The 23677-nt window shown below is 39.7% G+C and overlaps 2 protein-coding genes across 2 annotated transcripts in view; both read right to left on the bottom strand.

The window, feature by feature from the left end:
* Positions 1-20320, bottom strand: part of LOC136827949 (synaptic vesicle membrane protein VAT-1 homolog) — a 29555-nt gene extending 9235 nt beyond the window's left edge. Inside the window, exons 1-3 of the mRNA XM_067085505.1 lie at positions 20154-20320; positions 8034-8225; positions 2908-3118 (exon numbers count right to left, since the gene is read on the bottom strand). Of these exons, the coding sequence (XP_066941606.1) occupies positions 2908-3118; positions 8034-8225; positions 20154-20204 (454 nt within the window). The 5' untranslated portion in view covers positions 20205-20320. The remainder of the gene's footprint in view (positions 1-2907; positions 3119-8033; positions 8226-20153) is intronic.
* On the bottom strand, positions 13460-15756 carry Ing3 (Inhibitor of growth family, member 3). Its single transcript, XM_067085492.1, has one exon. The coding sequence runs from the start codon at positions 15625-15627 to the stop codon at positions 14479-14481; it is 1149 nt and encodes a 382-aa protein (XP_066941593.1). The 5' UTR covers positions 15628-15756; the 3' UTR covers positions 13460-14478.
* Positions 20321-23677: the final 3357 nt, after the last annotated feature.

Raw genomic sequence — 23677 nt, 5'->3', positions numbered from 1 at the left:
TTTCCAGACACTCCATCAAAGAGAAGATAACACTCTTCTGTCCCAACAGATGGTTCATGCAACCCTGGTTCCAAGCTGCAACAAACAGACTGGCTGCGGGGAGGCCTTTATAATGACTAATATTGGACCTCCTAGAACGAACAGAACTTCTGGAATAATCATATGGTACCCAAAAGCCTTGAATACTAATGAAAGGTCGTGAGATGAAAAGGAACTCTGTTAGTTACAAAATACTGTAAACCTTTTAAGAGGCAAAAAATTGTAAGGATGAAGATGATGAATCTCTCACACCCAAACATGCACCTATCCCTCAGGAATGGGTAAAACTTGACCTGTTACCAAAGGGTGACCACAGAATATATCAAGAGGTTTTTGAGTCCTCACATTAAAAAAATCTTGGAAAAGTTTATGACATCCCCAGGAAGAAGCATTCACAATAGTTCTATACTGACTTCAAGATTTCTTTTAAACAATAAAGTTGATAAGTTGATAGTGTCCTACCTTCATGACCACTCATCTTCACCCAGGAAGCTTTTTCCTCTAAGAATCTTCATAAGCTTTTCAAGTCACTTGTCTTGCTAAAATGGAAAAGCATTATTGGTAACTACCTAATGACCACAATAACTGAGAAACCCTTGGCCTTATTAAAATAGTCCTCCTCAGCTCTGAAAGGACTGGGGAGGAGGTTTTCTTCATTTCTAGCCTACAGGGCAAGAGATAGAATGGAAAAAGTGTGGAGTACACGCTTAAGGATATTATTCTAATTTTCAGTGTAGTAACTTGATTGGAAAGTGCATAGATCTCACTGACATGTCAAGCAGAGGCTAAAGCTAATAAAAATACATTCTTCAGAGTAAGATCTTTCAAGGATTCTTTCTCTAGAGGCTCATGAAAAGGGTTTGTCGGGCTCCTCAGTACCCAAGAGTTCCCAACATGGTGGTTGAAGAGATCTTGGAGGTGCCTTTCTCTCAGAGTACTTGAACAGCCTCTTTAATTCCGTGGAGGCACCCAAGTCTAGACCACAAATTCCAAACACCTAAGCTAAAGCCAAACAATACCCTTTAATAGCTGATGACAATAGTTTTTCTTTGATAGGCACAAAATTATTCAAAATCCACTTCACCAGGTGCATAGGCTTGAAATGAATCATGGGTCCTTTCATTGCACCAGGTAGAGAATATTCTCCACCTGTTATTATTACTGGTATAATTTAGAGAATATTCTCCACCTGTTATTATTATTGGTATAATTTAGAAGTAAATTTCTTCTTAGAAAGATGACCTCAGTCGCTTCCACTGACAATCCCCCCTGCTGATAAGGAAAACTATCAACCGGGCCAGACAATCTGGGAACCACTCCTGAAGAGGATAGAGAGGGCTTACTCATCACCATCACATTAGCAAAGTGACAAACCCTCTCTGGTGTCAGATGAATGAGGCTGAAAGGTGGAAAGGCATACACCTCAAAATCATCCCAGTTTTGTAGGGCTGAGTAATAGTAGGGGGACTTATTGTTCATGTGGGTTGCAAAAAGATCTACACACAGAATCATACCAGAAACCACTGGCATCTTGGAAAAAGAAGAAACACCAACATCTCCAGAAGCCTTAGTAGAATGCTTGTAATGTTGCCTGATTAAATAGAAAGAACAATGAAGCCCAGATGTCTATATAAAAGTATAATCAAGGGAAAACATTTGACTCCAACAAGCACTGGAAAGAATATAAAGACCTTGATCATATCTGGCCATGAAGCTGTGGCATATCCACCTTGGCACCCCTCTACATCTATGCAGAGAGATCTTTATTCTTGAAAAGTACCTCAATAAACAATAAAACATTCATCAAATTGTGTTCACACAATACAGTAGCAGTATAACTAAAACATATAAGACATGCAATGACGTAACAAGGATAAAGAGACAAGTTTGTTAACAAGGTGCAAAAGGAAAAAATATATCACGTTAATGATATGACCAAAACCACGATATGAATGCTGTGCACCATAAAATATACCACCAATACAAGTACCACAACAAAAAGTACTTCACGGGCCAAGGAAAGAATAAGCTTAAACCTGATCTGCCACAACTTCATCTGTCATTTCAACAGTCCCTCTCTGTCAACTTGTTTTGCTGTTTAAATGAATTTCTTTACCTCTGTTGATCCCTAGGAAGCCTTTGAAATCATGGACCTATTTCATTCACAAATTCTTCCAGTACACACACAGTTTGGTGGCCCATTAATTCTAAAGTTACTACTTGACCACTGTTGCAGTGCAGATGAAAGTTCTAGAGTTTTCTATTTTTTGTTTTTCAAGATGTGATGAATCTCAGATGAGTGAATCTGTGGATCTCAGGGTGAATGAAGAAAAGTGTAGCCAAAATCAAATCTCCAGGACAAGTTGTAAGTTGTGAAAACTCTACATCCACGCAATAAATGATCCATTTTTCTACTGGTGAACTTGTGTAATCAGGGATGGCACTCTGCTGGAGCTGAAGAGGTTCTTCTTTTCATCTACAGAAAATATGGGAATTTCAAGCAGAGACAGAAAATATATAAAAATAATGGGTTTGTTGTGAAACAAATTATTACCATCAAACTATGTCATATTATAAGCTATGCGCATTACTGTAAGAGAATGAGCATTTGTAAAGATTCATCAATCTGTATTGTGGGGGCTGGAGATGTTTGTTGCTGATTATAATCTACTTACTGTCAATTCAATGCAATACTGCAATAACATAAAACAGGTACTATACCCAAGCTCTGGATGTCTGTGCTGACTCAGACATTAGAAGTAAAACTTCTAGTCAGTGGTTGTTAGAAGGCTTTATAAAGTCAGTGACATTAAAAGGATACTACCAAGTGAATTACTTCTCACAAATAAACAAAGACAGCTCCCTTACCTGCAGCACTGTGAATAAGCACAGCTCCTCCTTCTCTTAACCCCCCAGCATGAAACAAGGAAAAGTAGGCAGTGAGATAATTGACCGTAAAAGCAGCCGCTTTATCATAAGACAGGTGATGTGGCACTAAAAGTACAGCATCTTCATCCACAGTGATTTCTTCAGCACAGGCACCACCTTTGGGGCAATGTACAGCAACCTTGTTGCCTACCTGCCAATAAATCAAAGATATACAGAGTTCTATGCACATATTTCAGACGTCAAAACACGACAGACAAATCTTAATCCTTTTTTCTCTAAAGGAATGAGAAAATATTTATAATTAGAGCCACTTTTCCTCTTTACTTTAATACAGTACTCAAGGCCTCAATGCAAACTCTTCCTTTATAGATCTTCATTGATCTCTATTTTGACCATCCCACCACTGCTATTTTAGATCTTTCTTAAACATCTGTCAACACTATGCAGTTATATAAATTACCTGAGTTGTCTCTGGCTGTGCAAACTATAAACCACAAATAAGTATAACTGCACATGAGCATTCTTGTGTTGAATACTTTACACACCCTCTATGTATCCATGTGGTGTAATGATACTACTGGTATATACAGTAAACCCCCCGTATTCGCGGGATGTGCGCCAGCGAATAGCTAAAATCCACGAATACTTAAAACCCCTCTAAAAACACTTAGAACTGCCTATTTTGATAGTTTAAACACAAGAAAACCCCTCTAAAAATGCTTATAACTGAATATTGTAATAGTTTTACCACAAAAAGTGCATTTAGTCATGAAAATTATATGAAAATACCTGTACAGCAATTCGTGAATATTTCTGTGAAAAATACCACAAATGGGCGAATTTTCCGCGAATAATGGGTAGATACGTTCCATAGAGAAATTCGCAAATATGTGAGTCCGCGAATCGTGAGAACACGAATATGGAGGTTTACTATATTCTTAATAGTGAGTAGTGCTTGTAAATACAACTGAGGTGATGTTAAAGATCACGATACTTTATAATTATTTGAAAGTACAACCATTGTATTATTAAAGTCATCTTGTTTTACAATATCCTTAGCTAATTTTGGGCTAAAGACCACTGACCTGTGGTATTCAATGACACAGGAAGCCTATCCTTGGCCAGGCCTGAAAATGCTGGTACTGCATTAGACATTTGCTGTATGACCTTAAGCAAAGCCTTGGCTCGGGTATATGGACTATAGAAACTGCCAATCTTAGGCATGGTAGCATGTGGAAACTGGAAAATTGATATTTTCAAGCATGACCTCTCAAAAACATTTGCCTAAATAAATACAGTGATACTTTATGTACAGATGAATAAACAAATACTGTATGGTAAATTGGCAAGGAGTGAAAACAAAATAAAAGACCTTACTACACTCAAGGTAAAAATTTTACTACTCCATAATGACTACAGTCCAATAAGGTACATATGTAAAGGTCAAACCAAGCTGAGAGAATATATGTTCAGGTAAATAAGATGTATTCAATTATGACCAATCATTTTGGGAAATACAGGCAGTCCCCGGTTTCACGACGGTTCCGAAAGGTTACGACGCTTTTCAAATATATTCATCAGAAATTATTTCCTGGCTTACGACGCATGTTCCGGGTTACGACGCGTCAACGCCGATCCGACGGAAAAATATGGCCCCAAAATGGCAGAATAATCATAATTTGAAGGTTTTTTATGTAAAACTCAATAATAATGCAGTTTACATCGTTTTCAATGCACCCAGAGCATTAAAAGTAAGGTTTTCTTATGATTTTCGACGATTTTCCGGCTTACGACGATTTTCGGTTACGACACGGCGCAAGAACGGAACCCCCGTCGTAAACCGGGGACCGCCTGTAGTGAATTCACTGGTAAAATGAGGTTACAAGTGATCGTTACCCACCCACAATATAAACCAGTTTAAAAAATTTTCGGCCTCAAATATGATTGAATACCCTCTTTTCTGTAGAATATCTGTCAAAACATACAAATATACTGTAAACTTCATCAAGAAAAAACACCAAAAGTATCAATATGTTGAAAATATACTGTAATCCCTGTAACTGGAGTCCATTTCCCTAAATAATCTTTTGAAGCAATTTGATATCTTTAAATAAAGATGCTGGATTACTAACCATATTTTCTGTGCTAATCTTGAGCTTATTTAACTAAGTTTATAAATGAGTAAATGAAAATGGAACAAGGGGAAATAGACAAAGACAAACAACTGAGCAATGAGAATAGAGAAAAAAATTTGACATGAAGTACATATACTCCAACATGCTTAATATGAGGCAAGAGCAACGTTGTCTTTCCCTCCTCTCAAACTTATACTGTACATACTTTCAATTCCGTGTTCAAATATGAGAGGCAAAAATTAAAGCAAAGTAAGGTTAAAGAAGTTGAACTGCTATGTGTAAAGAGACAAAAAGGGAATGCACTGTACATGAAAGGTGTAAGGCAGAGCAAAATACAACCGAGTCAAATGGATGCTGCAAAGTACCTTTATTACCATCTGCAGTGTCACAGGAATAGTGTGGTGGTAAACCATCAATTCTGTTAAATAAATGAAAGGCCATGGAATGAAGAAACAAACACCATAAAAAAAACAATCAAAATTATGGTGTCCCAGTCATGAGGGTCTGTGCCAACTGGTGGTACTGTAAGATGTTAGTGACAGAGAAGAGTGAGCTATGGGGAAATCTCTGGCTGCCTCAACCAGAGAAGCTGGCAGATTGAGATACTACTCGGCATGCAGCCAACAAGGAGCTATGAGGGTCAATGTAAGGTTAGGAGTGACCAATGCTCGGTTGATCATTTGATCAATCAGACTGAAAGAGAACAGCACATAAGTTCAGACTGTCCAAGGAGTTTTGGAAGGCATCCGTCAGAGCAGCCCAGAGGTCTAGAACAGGAAAGCAGAACACCAAGAGATTTCTGTTTAAGCAGGGATGGTGAACAAGTCAATCATCAGTGTTCCTCAAAGCTTGGAAGGCCTGTTCTGCCACGTGAAGATGGATGACCAGTTCCTCCCTACTACCTACCCAAGGCAGCTGAGTTGGTTAGTCAAAATATTTCTCCTGCACAGAATGTACCTGGCTGACAGCTCAACAGCAATGCAAACTGCCCACTCATGCATCTGCTTTGCCAGCTGGGAGAGGTAGAGGGAAACCATTCCAGTCCTTCCTGCTTGTTGATGGAAGCCACTACAGTCGTAGTATCACTCATCAACACTACAAAGAAACTCATCACATGCTCTCAGACAGGGAAGACAATCACCCACAGTCTAACATGGCTTCTTATGAGAGGTCTTTCAAGACTTCTTTTTATGAGAGGAGGAAGAGGCAGAAGACAAGAAGGAAGAGGAGGATGAACTTGGCAAAGAGGAAGAAGGTACACTCCTTTATGACTTCACTTTCTTTCTATCACAAGTCTTGCTCTCTCATACTATGGCAGAAGGAGAGATCAAGGCAGGCAGAAGAGTCATATGATCACAGCCCATGTTTGATACTGCTGGGCCACTTCCCAATGTAAAGATAGTCACAGGAGGTTCAGCAGCACTGAGTTCCTTGGCATCGCCAAAAGCCATAGAACCAGAGTACCCCTTGGGAGAGGCTTCATGGTCCAAGAATGCATCCATATGGAGCAGCTGAAGCAGCAGGTGGGGTATGTCATACCAAGGTCTTATATGCAAAGAGCTCATTGTGTATGCTGGCCTATCACCTCCACATGCATACCCCTTTTAGACCAAGCCAGCAGAGAACAAGCTGGAGGAACAGGAAGAGGGAAGCCAGTCCAGCAGAAAGGAACAGCCACACTCCCACTCATGTCCTCCACACCTTCATTGCTCACATTCTCTTTTCTATGGGGCAACATCCATAGTCGTGAACAAGTAAACAAACATAAGACTGAGGAGGGCTTCAATTACGTATTCCAGAACACTAAAGCAACACTTCTCGTCTCAACCAGAGCCAAAGAAAAAGTGATGGCTTACAACAGGTGAGCAGGGACTCTACCCATTCACCTGCCTACCACCTTGTTATAAAACTTCAACAACCGTTTCCATTTTGCCCTAAGGACTACTCCTAACATAAAAAAATAATAGTTTGTATTCCCAAAAGAACATATAACAATTTACATCACATAATAAACAAATGAGTACAAATTTATCGTTTTCTCCAAATAAAAAAAAAACATAAAACTTCCCAGAATGAAACAAATATTTCCTGTATAGTAAAGTGCTGATGAGTGTGCCTTAAGCACTGACTGGCACTGATGAAGTGTACTACCCAGTCTCCCTCACAAATATCAATTTCATTGAAGATATCTGTAATAACTACAGCACAAAATGAAGCAAAATTATTGTACAGTATACAGCCTGTAAGAAATTAGGATAAACAAGTACTTCCAACTTCAAAAGGGCAACAGAAAGGCATCAAAATCTCACTGAAATTGTCGAGGCTCTGAATATCCCTCATACACTAGTAATCAATGGGGCTGAAGGAACAGTAAAAACAGACAAGGAAAACCCTTCAGAGCTCTCAATGTCAACAACACTGTACTTCACAACCAAAGTAAAGAGTTGCATGATGGTTTAGCAGGCGAGATGAAGGACTCTTCCTGGTGAAGAAAGCATCTACCCAAGGAAAATCACCATTTTGCTAGTTTAAAAGATATTTGGCACTACAGTAAACCCCCTGTATTCGCGGTCTCACTATTCACGGACTTGCGTAGTCGCAGATTTCTCTGTGGAACATATCTACCCATTATTTGCAGAAAATTTGCCCACTTGCTGTATTTTTCACTGAGAAATATTCACTAATTACTGTATTTTCATATTTTCATGACTAAATGCTGCACTTTTCTTCATATAACTATTAAAATACTCAGGTATAAGCATTTATAGAGGGTTTTCTTGTGTTTAAACTATCAAAATAGGCAGTTCTAAGTGTTTTTAGAGGGGTTTTAAGTATTCGTGAATACGGGGAGTTTACTGTATACTGAGACATGCTTAGCACAGAAGTTTGTTTGCTATACAGAAATTGTAGTTACATTAAGTCCAGAAGCACAACACGCTACAAAATAAACGGAAAAACCATTAAACCTACCTTGACATATGTGACTTCATCACCAACAGCCTTAACCAAGCCAGAACATTCGAGTCCTAGTGTACACGGAGGCTGGATCTCAGGGCTAAGACCCTGCCGCACATATATATCATAAAAATTCAGTCCACATGCCTTGATATCAACAGTGACTTGCTTTGGCTTGGGACTGTGAGCTGGAGGCCCCTCTTCTACCTGCAAATTTGCATCAAAGTAAATCATCTGTTATGCTATTTTATTACTCTTCATAAAGCATTCATATTTGCAAAACTAAATTACAGTGAACAAAGGACACTATTTATAAATACAATCAAAGTAGGATTTTATTATGTTTTGTTATGAGAGGGGTGGATGATATAACAAATATAAATTTTCAGAATCAAATTTATTATTTGTATACTTACCTACTGTTAAAGATAGCTATGTCTCTGCAACGTCAGACACGTCAGAATTCAGAATAAAAGAAGATCGCTTGGCTGACCTGGATGACTGTCTAGTTCACCTGTTCTCACCAGAATTCTCCTTAACAGCCCAACTAGTTGTTACCACATTGATAATAGGATAATGGGTAGTGCAGCTAGATAATATCCACTCGGCAAAGCAAAATGACAGATTTTAAAAGTAATTTGTATTTTTCCTAACTATACAAACCCAAGGTCTTTACATAAGGAATATGCTTCAGCGCAGCTGGAAATGGCCGTTTAACTTTCAAACAAGGTGGTTAGGTAGTTAACTACCGTCTGACTGGCGGGAGTCCCACCCACCCGGATGGTAAGCATTCACTTTGCCTTTCAGCCAGGTATCAGAATGAGGGGTGGCAAGAGGTGGGCATTATATCGTGAAGACCTCAGGTTTGTACAATTAGGAAAAATACAAATTACTTTTAAAATCTGTCATTTGTTCCTAGACAAATTTACAAACCGTCAGTATTTACATACGGGAGACTTACTTCCTTTGGGGGGAGGATTCTGAGTAAATCTCTGAACTGACTGGTAGTTCACCACACCTGGGTCCTCTTCCTAGTCAAGTAGATCAAGGAAGAGTACCATGCCTCTGACATGTTGGACGAAGTGTAGAACTGCATGCTCAACTGTCAGACATCTGGGTCCTTTTCAAATTAATGGGGAAAACAACATTATTCAGAGACAGTAAAGCAATGTATAAGCATCAGGTTTGTTTTATTGCCAGGCCCTTTCTGCCCTTCCTAGAGAAAGGATGGGATTGCTCCTATACATCTACAAAATAGATAATAGAATGGGTACTCAATGTGACACTTGTCTGCAGCAGGCGCCTGTTCCAGCAAGTGACGGCTCGTTGTCCTACCCTCTGCCCGCAGGGAGAGGGAGGGAGATGAAAGAGGAAGGGAGAGGCCAGTCACTCACTCACACACACACACACACACACACACACACACACACACACACACACACACACACTCTCTCTCTCTCTCTCTCTCTTTTCATAACTGAACACCTTAGGCAAGATGCTGCCAGTCCTCTTAGAGGAGCCAGGTAAGCTACACAGCTCATTGCACAGCCACCACAGGGCCCAAGGCAAAAAAGGTCCAAGGACTTGTGGGCAATGTCCCAAAGGTAGAAGGAAGTGAAGGCAGAACATACTGGTGTCCTCGCCAGATGCAGAGTACGTCTGTTGGGTTATTTCATGAAGCCAGAAAGAGCCAGTGTTCTTGGACACCTTCTTGGTCGAGTTGGTACAGTACTTACAAAGAGTCATCGACACCAACCACAGTAGACAGCCCATTTCCCCTGGTACACTGCTGCAGAGGATTGGCAAAGGTATCCGGGCATCTCTGTAATAGCGAATAAAGCCTCTCGCTCGCAAGAGATGCTGGATAGTCTCCAGCCATGAAGAGACAGGGACTCCACTGACTGGCAGTACAGTTCTATATGTGGTTGACACAGAAGATTGTGCCAGGGTGGGGGGATCTCTCTCAGTGCCTTGGAAAGTAGAGCTAGCAGGTTGGGATACCAAATGCATGTGGCCACTTGGGAGCCACCAGGGTCATTCTGAGATTTGGGGTGATCATTACCTTGTTGACTGCCTTGTGAATCAGACAAGACAGAGGGAAGGCGTAAAGCATTCAGGCTGCCCCATGGGTGTTGGAAGGCATCCTCTACAGTGGCCCATGGGTCTGGCAAGACGGAACAGAACACTGGAAGCTTTCTGTTGTGCCGAATGGCAAGCAGGTCGATAGATGGAAGACCCCATAAATCGAACAACCTTTCCGTGATGCCGGGTGAAGGGACCATTCTGTCCCTATCACTTGACTGTGGTGACTGAGGTCTGAGCACTCAAAGCTCCCACATCACATACAGAACGGTCATCGGTAGATTCCTCTGCCCAAAGAGACAAGGCAGAGGATGGCACTGTGCCAGTCCTGGAAGGTAACTTCCCTGAACTGGTTTTGAATCAGCGGATTGTTGCAACTCATGCACTCGAAGCTCCCGAGTCACAGGGTCTCGACGAGACCTGTCATGTGGCCCCTTAGTCCGGAGACTGGGGAGAGCCAATGAGAGACCACTCTGCCTCCTCTGTGGAGGGAGGCAGACTTCTTGGGCTTGGGGGAAGCAACCTCCTTCTTCCTCTGCTGGTGGGCTTTGGAAGGAGGTGAGGAAGTGGCAGCAGACGAATAAAAAGGCAATGAAGACAACACCTTGTGACTCATCTTCAACTACTTCTTCCGAGACATCTCGGGAGTGCTTGACAAAGCTCGTCCCTAATGGAGGTGGGAGCAGCAGGAACAGCAGAAGGCACAGTGGCAGGCACAGCAGAAGGAAAATTTTCCACAGGCTAAACCTAAGCAGGAGCATGCAGAGACGTATGGTCAATGAGAGCAGGGGTAGTCAAAGCCGGAGCATATGTTGTTATACTGGTGGTTATCTTGACAAGGGCGGTCATCGTAACTGTCGTATTGGTGGCAGTTACAGTAGCATGAGTCACAGGGGCACGAGAAGATCTTCAGCGACTCAAAAGGGCTTGCACAGAAGGAATACCCGAGAGTCCTAGAGAGAACCACGTCTTACCTGAAGAGGCAAAAGTCGGGTCAGGGGTGGCAGTCTCAGTCTCCTCCCGTTCTGAAGGGGATACCTTGCCCTCAGAGTAGACAGAGGCTACCGAGCAGAGGTTGTCCTGATCACCCAGCCCCCAACGCCAACTTCCACTTGACGAAGCAGGTGAAGATGGCGAAGGGGAGATCGCTCCTGAAAGAGTGACAGCAAGGCAGGGAAGCTTCGCAGGGGAAAGGAAAGAGGAAGAATGGTTGACAACCAACAGTATCATCGGTGGCATATTACCCCTGGAAGACACCTTGGGAGCCTTCTTCTTATATTTCCTCCTCTACGAAGACTTCACCTACTGTGCCAGCAACCAGAGATGACACTCATCACACAGAGCTTTGGTTCCAGTCATGCCCCCTCCAACTAGTGTAGAGGACATGAGGGTCAACATCACTGGGAGAGTGGTAATGGGTACAGGGTTTAGAAGTGGTGCCGAGGCATAGCTGCTGGGCACCGTCCTTCTGCACAGGCTTGGCTGATTCGTGGGTTTGCATTGCAAAAGAATATGAAACAAACAAACACAATCACAGCAAAATAGCACAAAAACAGACAAAGAAAGATCCAACCTGGAAAAACAAAGCGAAACGGAAAACAGGGCAGAGAGCAGCAGGCAGTACCTCATTGTATGACAGCCAAAAGCAAAGTGGATGCTTACCATTCGGGTGGGCAGGACTCCCACCAGTCGGATGGTAGTCAACTACCTAACCACCTTGTTTGAAAATTAAACGGCCGTTTTCAGCTGCGCTGAAGCATATCTCTTATGTAAAGATTGACTGTTTGTATATTTGTGTAGGAACAACTAAAGGTTTCTTGAATTAAACCCAAAATTTTCTTACCTGGCCTGGAATCGTTGCTGGTTATTACCACTCAGGGAGCAAGGCTCTTCTACGTGTGCAGCGAAGAGCAGCTTAGCGGAGAACACTGCTACACTTCAATTTCATCCATAACGGACAGATGCGGTGTAAAAGGACCTCTGTGCCTGGGTCTCAAAGCCCCCAAAATGACAGTCGACTAAAAGAAATACCTAATAATATGAAGGTGTGCTCCTATATAACAGAGGTACCTTTATGCTCCCCAAAAATTAAAAAACGGGGATTTAAAAACAAAGAGCCTACAAGCCTGCTCTTTCTTTTGGTTCAGGAAAAGATTTCGCCTGCTACTACTAGTGGACTAAGGGCTTTACAGTTCTCGAACGCAATTTTAAAGTCCTTAAGGTGGCAAAAACAGACTCGCACTTCTACATGCTGCTGTCTCATTTGGGGAGAACTGGGCATATGTTCCCTGGTCAACGTTGTCCGAGTGTGCATGCTGGTTGCCTACCCTCAAGCCCTCACCCGGTTTGGCAAGCCAGAGGAACAAGAGCAGAAACAGAGAGAGTGAGTGTGTGTTTGTCCAGAGGAAGAATCCAAAAAGATTGTGAAATATCAGGACCTGCCACACAGAACAAAAATGGTTCCACTAACACCAAGGATAGTAAGCAAACAAATACAAGCTTTCATCCTTCACCCCTTTCATTATTCATGTTTCTTGTTCAAATCTATGTTGAACAAAAGACACAAACGCTATACATACAATAAAAAGATGGAATACACCTTCACGAAGACATGGCTTGCATTTCCATAGCAACATGTAAATATTTTGGAATTAACATACAGTATGGTGAATCAGCTGACCACACTACTTTGGTCTGTGGAAGTCAACATTTGAGCCCTTTACAAACAACAATCGGCGATATTATATTACAAAATAGCTGTATGCAGAGGTAATTATTCTTTGAAACTAAAATTCTACCAAAATCGAGGATATGCTTCTTCCCTGCCTGTATATTTGGCCATTCCAATAACACTGACAATTGTTTCCTCGGCTATCATATTACAGTATACACAAAATTAGGACCCACTTTTGATCAGCATGTTAACAGGGTATGATAATTAACATTCAGAATCAAAGAAATCAACTGAACACATCCCATAGTTTTGCATTTGCAATTTCAACAAAAGTGAGGGTCAATTATAAACTCCCTGAATTTTGTGAATTCTAGTATAGTAGCATCACAAATACAAAAAGGAATACAATTGCTGTAATGAATACTGACCTCATAAATAGTGGGAGAGTCTGAAGCCATGAGGTTAGTACATAAAATATTGTACATTATTTTTCATTTTCTGAAAATGTTGGAAATGAAAAGGCACATCTGCCATTACAGTGAAGAACAATTAGAAAATTAAGTACTGTACAAATTACAAGAACAGTATTTATGTGCCATATACAGAATTTTAAAATAAAAACCTAAACTGTACAGTAATACCGATTACATTATCACCGTAAGTCAAGGATACATAATACACTCAATATATACAGTAGCTTTATTTATTTGTAGAGTCCTACAAACACTTTTACAGCACTTAACAGTAAGCCATTCTCAGGTTAATTCTACAGTTACTCTCAATGTGCAAGTCTCAAAGACTGATACACAAGGAACAAGAGCCATGATTAAAAGTTCTTTTCCCATAGTATCACGATGTACTCCACAACGAAAACGAAGGAGAAACCAGAGGAAAAAGGAAATAGTTCTTAATTTATCCCACCAGTTTCGCCTTCCATTAGGCCTCTTCCGGGGAACTTTATTGACTGTCAAAGTTCCCCGGAAGATGCCTGATGGAAGGCGAAACTGTTGGGACAAATTAAGAACTCTATTTCCTTTTTCCTCTGGTTTCTCCTTCGTTTTCGTTGTGGAGTACATCGTGATGTTTTATCTTCGTGACTGAGAAGAATACAACTTCTCATAGTATATATACACATTACTCTGGTTCACTGTAAATTGATAAGCCAAAATTACAGAAAAATAAATACAGCACTCTGCCAAAGTCTACAGTTTGATGTGATCACATCCAGTACATTTTATAATAGCTTAAAGCAACTACATTTTTAGTTTTGGAAAAGTGCATTACTTACTATTCATTAATAGGCTAATCAACAATTCTGAAATCCATAACCAAAACAGTACGTTTGGCCAATGGGTCAAGTGCTAAGCATTTTAGATTATTTCACACTTAATAAATGTCAAAATGTAGAATCAGAATCACTGCTGTCAGACAGCAGTTAAGCATAAGTTTGGCTGAATCTTTTCCAAAGACAACATATATTTTCTAACAATTCTATTCTGTCCTTAAAAATCTATTAATGGGTACTAGAATACAATGAGGTACTAAAGATTCATATTAAAACTAAGGCTTAAATGCTGAAATGGTTTACATATTAAGGTGCTCAAATAAGAACATTACTTCTTATAAAACCTCATTTCTTATAAAACTATTAAAATCTTCCAATTTATATTTCATAGCATGTACTAGTCTTTAAAAACTTCATACTTATTTCCTAGCCCTCCTATTCATAGCTGAAGCGCACTGTCTGCAATACCATTTACCCTTCGGAGGAGCCGTTATGCCAACACAAGGATAATGGAACCATTCAACGGGACACTTGGGATTATCACAAGCTACCATATCACCGTACGATACTTGATTGCAAATGCAGTAGCGTGGTTCATTTGGATCGTAAGTCCAATCTGGATTGTCAGAATTGTGATCTATGAGGGCATCCTGCAAAAGCTCTTCGGAGGGTGCCGGCGAGGGCTCCATCACTGCCGGCGCCACTATGCTGCTCGTCGATCCGCCGTGCCTTCGCTTGTGCTTTTTAGTATTTGAACCTGTGCTGCTTCCGCCGTTGTTAGATGTGCTGGTCGTGTCCTGGGGCAACGCCGAGGCAGCCAGGGCAGTCTGGGCAGCATTTGCCAGTTCGCTACCAATCGAAAACTCGGTGGGATGGACGCCCGAGGTGATGGCGTCGTACGACGCTTTCAGACTCGCCGTGCGACGACCCTGCTGCATCTGCTGCGTCGCCGCTATGGCCTGCGACGCAGCCGCAGCAATGGCGTTGCTGCCGGCACCCATGTGCCCCAGGGTGTACGATATGGCAGAGGAGGGCGGCGGCGAAACCGACAGACCGCTCGACAAGCTCGGCTCGAGCCTCTCCTCCTTCTTCACCGTCATGGAGGAGGCCGAGGACGACTGCTTCCTCTCGGACCGCGTGTTGAGCCCCCCGAAGTGGTTCTCCTTCTGACTGTCTCTGATCGGCTCATCCAGTTCCAGAGACCGTTTCTCGAGGACTTCCGTAATGCCCGGGCTGTCGGCTTCCAGCTCGCACTTGAATTTCTCCAGTTCCTGATCCAGTTTCCTCATGTACCTCTCCAGCAGGTCGTGCATGTTCGTGGCGACGTTGACCTTTTCGTCGGCGTCGTCCAAGAGCTTGTAGTACTCTTTCCTTATTTTCTCGTACTCGGCGTCCCTGTCCTGGGGTCTCATCTTCTTGGCGTTGCCGAAGAAGACTTTGGTTTGTTCTTCGAGTTGATCCGAGGTGTTCTGGATGCCCAGATCCAGCTCGCGCAAATCGGTCGTTCGGTCTCTTATCTCTTGGGGGATTTGTTCGATCACCTCGAGGAAGTCTTCCAGGTACAGCATTTTGATTCTTAATTACGATCTTGACGAAGCCAAAACACGATAAAGAGTTCAGTTGTCACATTGACAGACACCAAAACATAGGAATGTTGATAGTAGTAGCGGTGCGGTTCTCCTTTGCAACGGCACTTCACTCTCGGTAGCTTTGGTTACGCCTACCTTTTTCTCTATATACTTTTGGATCTTTCCTCTGTCATTATTTGGTTTTATGTACAGCCCTCCACAGGGATAATTCCCCTCTCTGGTGGACCCATGTACGTTTTCAAAATAAAGTGCTTAATATATTTTATAACTGTCTTTCATACAGATAGTGACCCGCAAGGGTTTTAACCCGGTATGCATCCACCTTTGCGGCTGTTTAGTACATGCCCATTGGGGACTACCGGAAAAAACACAAACAAAAGACTGTAAATATCATAAAGATAATGATCCCCAAGAAATATTAGTCCTAGATAACAACCTCCGAAAACCCTTCTGGGTCACTATCTAGAAAGATCCATATTTTTAATCAGTTCTGTCATTATTTATAGTTTCCTCTCTCTCGATGGTTCTGTGAACAGCAAGATGTTAGGTGTTAGTTCCTCTTTGTCTTCCTAGCTGATATGGCTGCTGCTCAGATCTAAATTTGTTCCTAATACTGTTGTACGCTGGGCAGCAGAGTAAAAAGTGTTCTTAATTTTCAATTACCTCTTAAAAATATAAGCATTTCGCTTCTTCCACTTTTAATCTTTCTTGTCCGGTTCAGGTCTAGGGCTGAGGCTTTGCATTTGCAACCACACCTCAGTTGATCGTGCAGTTCGCCTTAATCTCCTTTTCTGAACTTTTTGTCCTTGTCTCCACATGTGAGCTAAGTTTTTATTATTCTCTACAACATCACTTTCAATGAAACCAACTTTATTTCATGTGTCGTCTTCATAAGATACCAGTTCAACTATGTCACCTCTTTCTTTTCTGTTCCCTGGCAAATTAACGAAGAACGTATTAGATCACCACAGAAACTGCACTTGACACTTTTGTATATCTATTTATAATGTTCAGTTTCAGTATAACAGTTTTTTGCTCTGAAAAAATTGCTACTGCACAAGCTGTATATTTATCCTTCTTTCCCATTTCCCGTATACTTCTGGATGACAGAACGAAAACATTTCGCGCGTGCACATATGTAATTCAACAATTTTTACTCTATGCTTGTATATCCGGTCCCACCCCACCGAAGGCGCTCTGTTGGAACCCCAAATTCATGTACACATGTCTGTAGATACATTCAGGGAATCACTTATCAGCTGTCACGTCCACAGCCTCATAGCACTCAGAAAATGTTAAGTATCAAAAGACTTTATATTTTCTATATGTACTCCTAATATTATGTGGAAGTTTACTGTACAGTCTTAAGCCTGCAAATCTACCGGCTCTAAGATCCATACTCGAAGTGCATCTTGGTTCAGATAACGAACAACCAACTGTAGTAGCTAGTCTGTTGACACCATTCGTTGATTGTTTTATGGAAACAAATCTTTTCAACACATTGGACACCCAGGCTTGATAGGAAGATGAGTTATGACATACTTTAAACATTATCTTACCTTTGAAAAGTATGCAAACGCAACTCTGACATAACAATTAATCCAGTCTCTCTCGAGGTGCGATACCCTTCATTAATATCACAGCTCTACATATATTTTTTCTTCATTTTAGTGATTTTGGTCATAAAAATAATCCATTAGCAGTATACGCATATAGTACAGTATGTGTATGTATATATATATATATATATATATATATATATATATATATATATATATATATATATATATATATATATATATATATACACAAAATGCACATTTCCTGTAAATGAACATATTGCACTGTGCAAACACACATGTATACAGTATATATATATATATATATATAATATATATATATATATATATATATATATATATATATATATATATATATATATATATATACATAATAAATTTCTGACTCACATCAGGATCGAACCCAGGTCTTTCAATTGAAAGGCAATATATATATACTAGGCCATACATACATATATATATATATATATATATATATATATATATATATATATATATATATATACACACACACACACACACAATTTAGGTACTCACATTGTAAACAAAAAAGAAAGAGCAATTTTAGTGACTAATCAGTTTAAGAAAAATATATACCGATATATGTTTACACCTGCCTAGAATACTTGCATATAATAAAAGCGAGGGAAATATGGTAAATGGCGTAATCAGCTATATACATGACAAGAGCTTTAATAAGAAACAGCTCTGTATACGACAACAGGGTAGTGTACATTGGATAAGTGTAACAACGCCATCAGTTACCAGGTGAAATCATGTTATTATCCAATTCACTCGTCTGAAGCAAAAATTTTACTAAAATGGCATGACTTTCATCAAGAGAAACTTTATAGGCAGCCTGTATTTAACAAAGTGAGTACAATAACATGAAAAACAATATAGGTTTACTCGAGAACGACCCGGTATTTCTGCATATCATGAAAATATCAGGACAAATAATGTAATATATTGACATAGGTACACGATTGCCCATTTAGTCTTATTAGAGTGATGGCCTTTTCTGTTGGGCGAACTGTGTACTAGACAATTATAACATTTTATGTAATTCTGTAACATCCATAAACAAAATTTACCATATTTGTTTTTGTTTTTTATACAAATCTTCAAGTAATATGTAAAAGCAGGCTCAGGTATATATTCTCCTTAAATTGATTAGGCAATAAAATTTCCCGGAAGTGGGATGGAGGGCATATATAAATATATATATATATATATATATATATATATATATATATATATATATATATATATATATATATATATATATATATATATATATATATATATATATATATATATATATATATATATATATATATATATATATATTATATATATATATATATATATTATATATATATATATATATATATATATATATATATATATATATAAACAATACACTACCAAACTAACTTTAACAACTAATATAAGAACAACAGCAACATCAAGATTATGAAACAGAATGTCAAGCCACGAGCCCCCTTATACCGACATAAACACACGGGTGCATTGCAAACCAAATCTACTTATGTCACTCGTAACGAAACACGGCGCATGCGCACCACACCTAACGATATGACCACCAATGTGGTTTATGAATTCACTTGCCCCTAGGAGGAATGCAGTCCTTCCAGAGAAAACTACATTGGCAGGACATCTACGACTCTCAGACGAAGATTCCTTGCCCACAGAAACACAGGAGCCATCTTCCAACACTACACAGAAACACAAGAAACCATCATTGCAAGACTTGATAAACAACACTAAAATAGAATACACAAGCAATGCATATCGGGACAGAGTAATAACAGAGGCAGTTTCTATAGCCACAAGCAAACCAAGTTTTAAATACGCAAACAGAAGGTGACCGTTCGCTGCCGTCTGCTCGACAGAGAAGAAGGACCCAAGGTCAAGGTCAACAAAGAGCGGAACAACGCCAGAAAACCACACACGAAGAAATCAACAATTTTATTAGGGATATAAACTGTAGAAACAGAATGTACAGCAGAACCAATACTGTAGCATAGTTTTATCATGTAATAACATACGTAAATATTACATAAACAACTAACCACCTCATCGTAAATTGTAAACCAAAATTGTAACCAAGAAATATGGCAACCCCCCCCTAAACTAATCCAATCCTGCCGGTATAAATAGCGCGGATGACGCCTGCATGTATTAGTTCTTGCTTGGAAAAGCCTTAGATTGGGCGAAACAGGACCGAATTATTGAAAACAGAAGTAAGGAAATATGAAAAAGTGTGCATCAAAGAAGTCAGTGCCATAAACCTTGGTTTGGCTAGCCTTCAACTGTTGCTGACACACTACTATCCATCACAGTCTTCCAACCAAATTTACACCCAATTCACTGCCAGGTCAGATAAACAGGAAAACAATGAATTTCTGCTGGAGAAGGATCTTACCGGTGTCCTCCACACTTCGACAAATTTATTTCAAACAATAACGCGGATATTAACGCTATTTTATTCTTACGGGGGACAGAAACACTTCCTTCACTGGTCGGAGAGCAGTGGCTATCTCTGCGTAATACCAAGATATCTGTGAAGATTTTTAAAGTCAGAATGTTTTCGATTTTCTAAACTATATAATATATAAAAAAATAAACGCTGCTGTTTCTAGCTCACACACGAAATCTGTACACAAAATTCCGATCGTGGGGATATTTGTCTGCATGAAAATTTTCAATTTTAGGACATTCTTTACAAACGGGGTGTATCGCCTATCTTGCCGTTCTTCACAAAATGTTTCACGGCCGTAATTTTTGTCCACATATCTTTAGACCCAATCTACTGACCTGCAACTGCATCATTATCTTCAAACACCCAACGTTTTTCCACTCCAGTAAGTCATGGAATGTTATCCTAGTTTATTGCCGTACCTGAAGTTGGTCCAACCCTCCAACCGCTTTTACGACGATTCTTCTGACCATGTTGGTAAAACTCTCGGTATTGGGTAGACCTGGTTCTTGCTGACTGAGGAAGCTTGCCCTCGGACTGTGGTGTACCAGTCAACGTTACTCACGTCCCACCCCATCTTGCTTCTCAAAACAATAGACAAAGATAACAATCTCGCCTGCCATCCAAGGACCGTTTCCCCAGACTTGGCCAGTGCAGTGACGTTTGTTGTCCTTGCGATTTATCTGTTCTTTCACGATGCGTGCGCGTGCTTACGTTTTATTTATTATATAAAATTAACTGTAGAGCGGGTAAGTTACCAGTACCACTTCTTTAATGGATGCATAGTACAAAGTCAAACAAATCACTGATTCTGTTCAGTTTACAGAACGTCAATTGTTCACCAGACCTTATACATATCTTCGTGCATTCAATTACTGTCACTCTGTCAACTGCCAATTTGAAATCTACGCATGAGACATGCAAATAAGCAGCAGAGTTACTGTGTTTTAAATACGACGTAGAAGCTTTGATGTTCTGTCAATTTGTCGTAAAAAATGTGGTTTTCCCTTCTATATTAATCTGTGTTCTGGTATTTACTGCCGTGTATCGGTACTTTATTATTAAGATTTTTTGACACACACACACACACACACACATATATATATATATATATATATAATTATAAATATAATATATATATATATACAATTATAAATAGGAACTTCTCTTCCTAACACGATACACATCAGAAATACACTGGAAATACATTAAAAATACAACCGAAACATGACTTAAGTACCTTAAAGATTTCCTCTGTTCGTCCCAATACAGCAGTCACGATCCTTTCCACCTTCCCGTCTGCCTCCCATAACCCGTGTTCTTCGGAACTTGTACTCTAAGGATAATGAAAATACTAATAATGAATTTTAGGCTATAAAGCCAAGCACTGGGACACTTTCAGCCACCAGACGCTTAAGGCAGTGAAAAGAAGTTAGAGAGGCTGGACAGCATGATAAAATATCCAGAAAATAGGGGAGATGAAGTGCATTAGTCTAAAAGTGGAAAAGGAAAGAAACGTCACAGTTAGAGAGGTGAACAGCAAGATGAAAGAAGGAACGATAGAATACAATAGAATATTATAAAATAAAGAATTTAGGCCAAAAGGCAGGAGTTGGGACCTATGAGGTCATTCAGTGCTGAAACGGAAATTGACAGTAAATGGGTTCTAAAGGTGTAACAGGAGGAAAGTCTCGCAGTTGCCATATGAATCAATTGTTAGGAGAGGGTGAGGTGCAGTAAAAGGAATGAAAGCATTTGCAGCTAGGGACCGAAGGGACACTGCAAAGGACCTTCACTAACGCCTACAGAGCACCGCATGAGGTGCTCTGATAGTGCTACTCCCCTACGGGAAGATGGAACAATAGCTCGGCTTGTCACAGTTACCACAGATCTTGTTTGTATTGAAACTCACGTTCTGACTCTATACTTCGTTAACTCTTTTCATCTCCCTCTGAGGATAAATCCACTTTTCACTCTCTTTAGACCTGTGTGTGTGTACAAGACAGATTATATACATATACATACACACACATTATATACATATAGTGATATTTCTCACGCAAGATGAGAGTAACTCCTGACAAAAAAATTTCAAGATTTTATTCCCTTATTTTCCTTTCGTCGTTTTCGTTTATCAAACGACGAGCGGTACAGCGGATGTGTTACAATGTAACATCATATGCAAAAAGATAAATTATACCAATCCTGATTTCTGAAATTGTAAGATCTTTTGAAAATTTAAACCCGATATACTGTGGTTTACTTTTATATTTTTTATTCGCTGAAACTTGCTGCGTAGCCTAGAATAGCAACCAGGAGAGTCTTTCCCTTTACGATTCTTCTTCCTAATTTATGCGACCTTCAGGACTCTGATATGCTTCAGATTACCAGTCTCCGAGCATTCACGTCTTGAAGCCATTGTATTAATTTTCCTTGAGAGAAACATCACTTTGTTTGTATGCTGAATGCTTCAAGGTGGCAGTATTCAAAATTATAACGAACATGCAATATCTTCAAATCTTTGATGACAAGAGAACAGAATATTTTAAGCGTGACTACATACTTCAAGTTCTAAGCAAGAGACCATCTTTTATTTTATTGGCAGATGGCCGCTTGGCACCTCATTTATGGTTAGGCCTTTAAAAGTTCACTGGGAATACAGTAAAAGTATTCACAAGTCGACACGGGTGAAACCTTGCACATAGTATAAAAAACGTAGACGTTTCTGTGGTAGCCACACGCTAATTCCCCTTTATAGAAGTGAAGTGCGAGTGTTAAATGTGAATAAAAAGAAAAATATTGAAGCTGTTGAGATAAACTGTTACCATAGTAAATATGGTCTGTTAAGAACTGAAAAAAAAATGAGAAATGAAGAGACGCTAAAGAACTGGTAGAAAGGTTTTCAGAGATTGGTCATGTGTAAGAATGAAGGACAATCGGTTGGTGGAAAGTGTATAATTCGGACGTAATGAGGATTAAGGCTTCGGAGACCCGGAAAGGGTTGAATATAGGGTATGAAAAGAGGTACTGGGAAGGAAGGACCTTATTGCCTGCAGGACAGATATGAATGGTGTGTGTGTGTGTGTGTGTGTGTGTGTGTGTAGTAACTATTGTTGTGGAAGTTTTATGAAAAAGAAATTCTTCCACAATTCAGTGGTTAAAGTAATAATCTGGGAGTGACTATTATTCTGCTTTTCCCTGGAGCCAACCCCGTTCAGGAAAAGGCTTAATATTGAATATATATACATATATATATATATATATATATATATATATATATATATATATATATATATATATACACACACACACACACACGAAACTCACTAACGAAAATTTAAAATACTGCTGCAAGATTTTGGCTGTCTGAATTCAACCGTAACAAAGGAATTAATGCATAACAGCGAGGATATAAATACATCTTATAACAACTTTAATCCTCACTTACGTTTTAATTTCCATCCACAACAGAAGAAAAGTAAATCCTGTGGCGAGGACAGACTTCCTTTTGCAAAGAAGGCACAAATAAGAGTAGACTTCCTTACAAGGATGAAGAACATGTTTGATGTTGGTGTTTTGGAAGACAAGTGAGTGTACTATTGAACCAATGAAAATTCAGGTATTGGAGACATGTCTCTAGTAAAAAAATTCATACACAGGACTTGTTTGTAGCCTCATGATTATATTGTATCTACCGGGCTTTCCTTCAAAATAATGGTTGGACTATGCTGGCCTTGTACAAACTGTGGCAAAGGCAAGTTTAGGGGGTTAGGCTAAAGCTCTTAACTGAAGTGAACAGAATCACAGTTAGTGTCTGAAAAATTAACATCTATTCACACTTACATTAAATGGTACTTGCAAGGAGGGCTACGGAAACTCAGTGATAAAAAAATCACTCTAACTTAAAAAATATGTACTGTGAGTACTAAAAGGTGCAGCCAAGAAT

The sequence above is a fragment of the Macrobrachium rosenbergii genome, chromosome 3 (assembly GCF_040412425.1).
Source record: "Macrobrachium rosenbergii isolate ZJJX-2024 chromosome 3, ASM4041242v1, whole genome shotgun sequence".
Taxonomy (NCBI): domain Eukaryota; kingdom Metazoa; phylum Arthropoda; class Malacostraca; order Decapoda; family Palaemonidae; genus Macrobrachium; species Macrobrachium rosenbergii.
The sequence above is the reverse complement of the archived record's forward strand: the minus strand, read 5'-3'. Positions and strand labels throughout refer to the sequence as shown.

What these genes read in the sequence shown, in the direction of transcription:
- Ing3 (XM_067085492.1), bottom strand. Translation starts at nt 15,627, where the DNA reads ATGCTGTACCTGGAAGACTTCCTCGAGGTGATCGAACAAATCCCCCAA.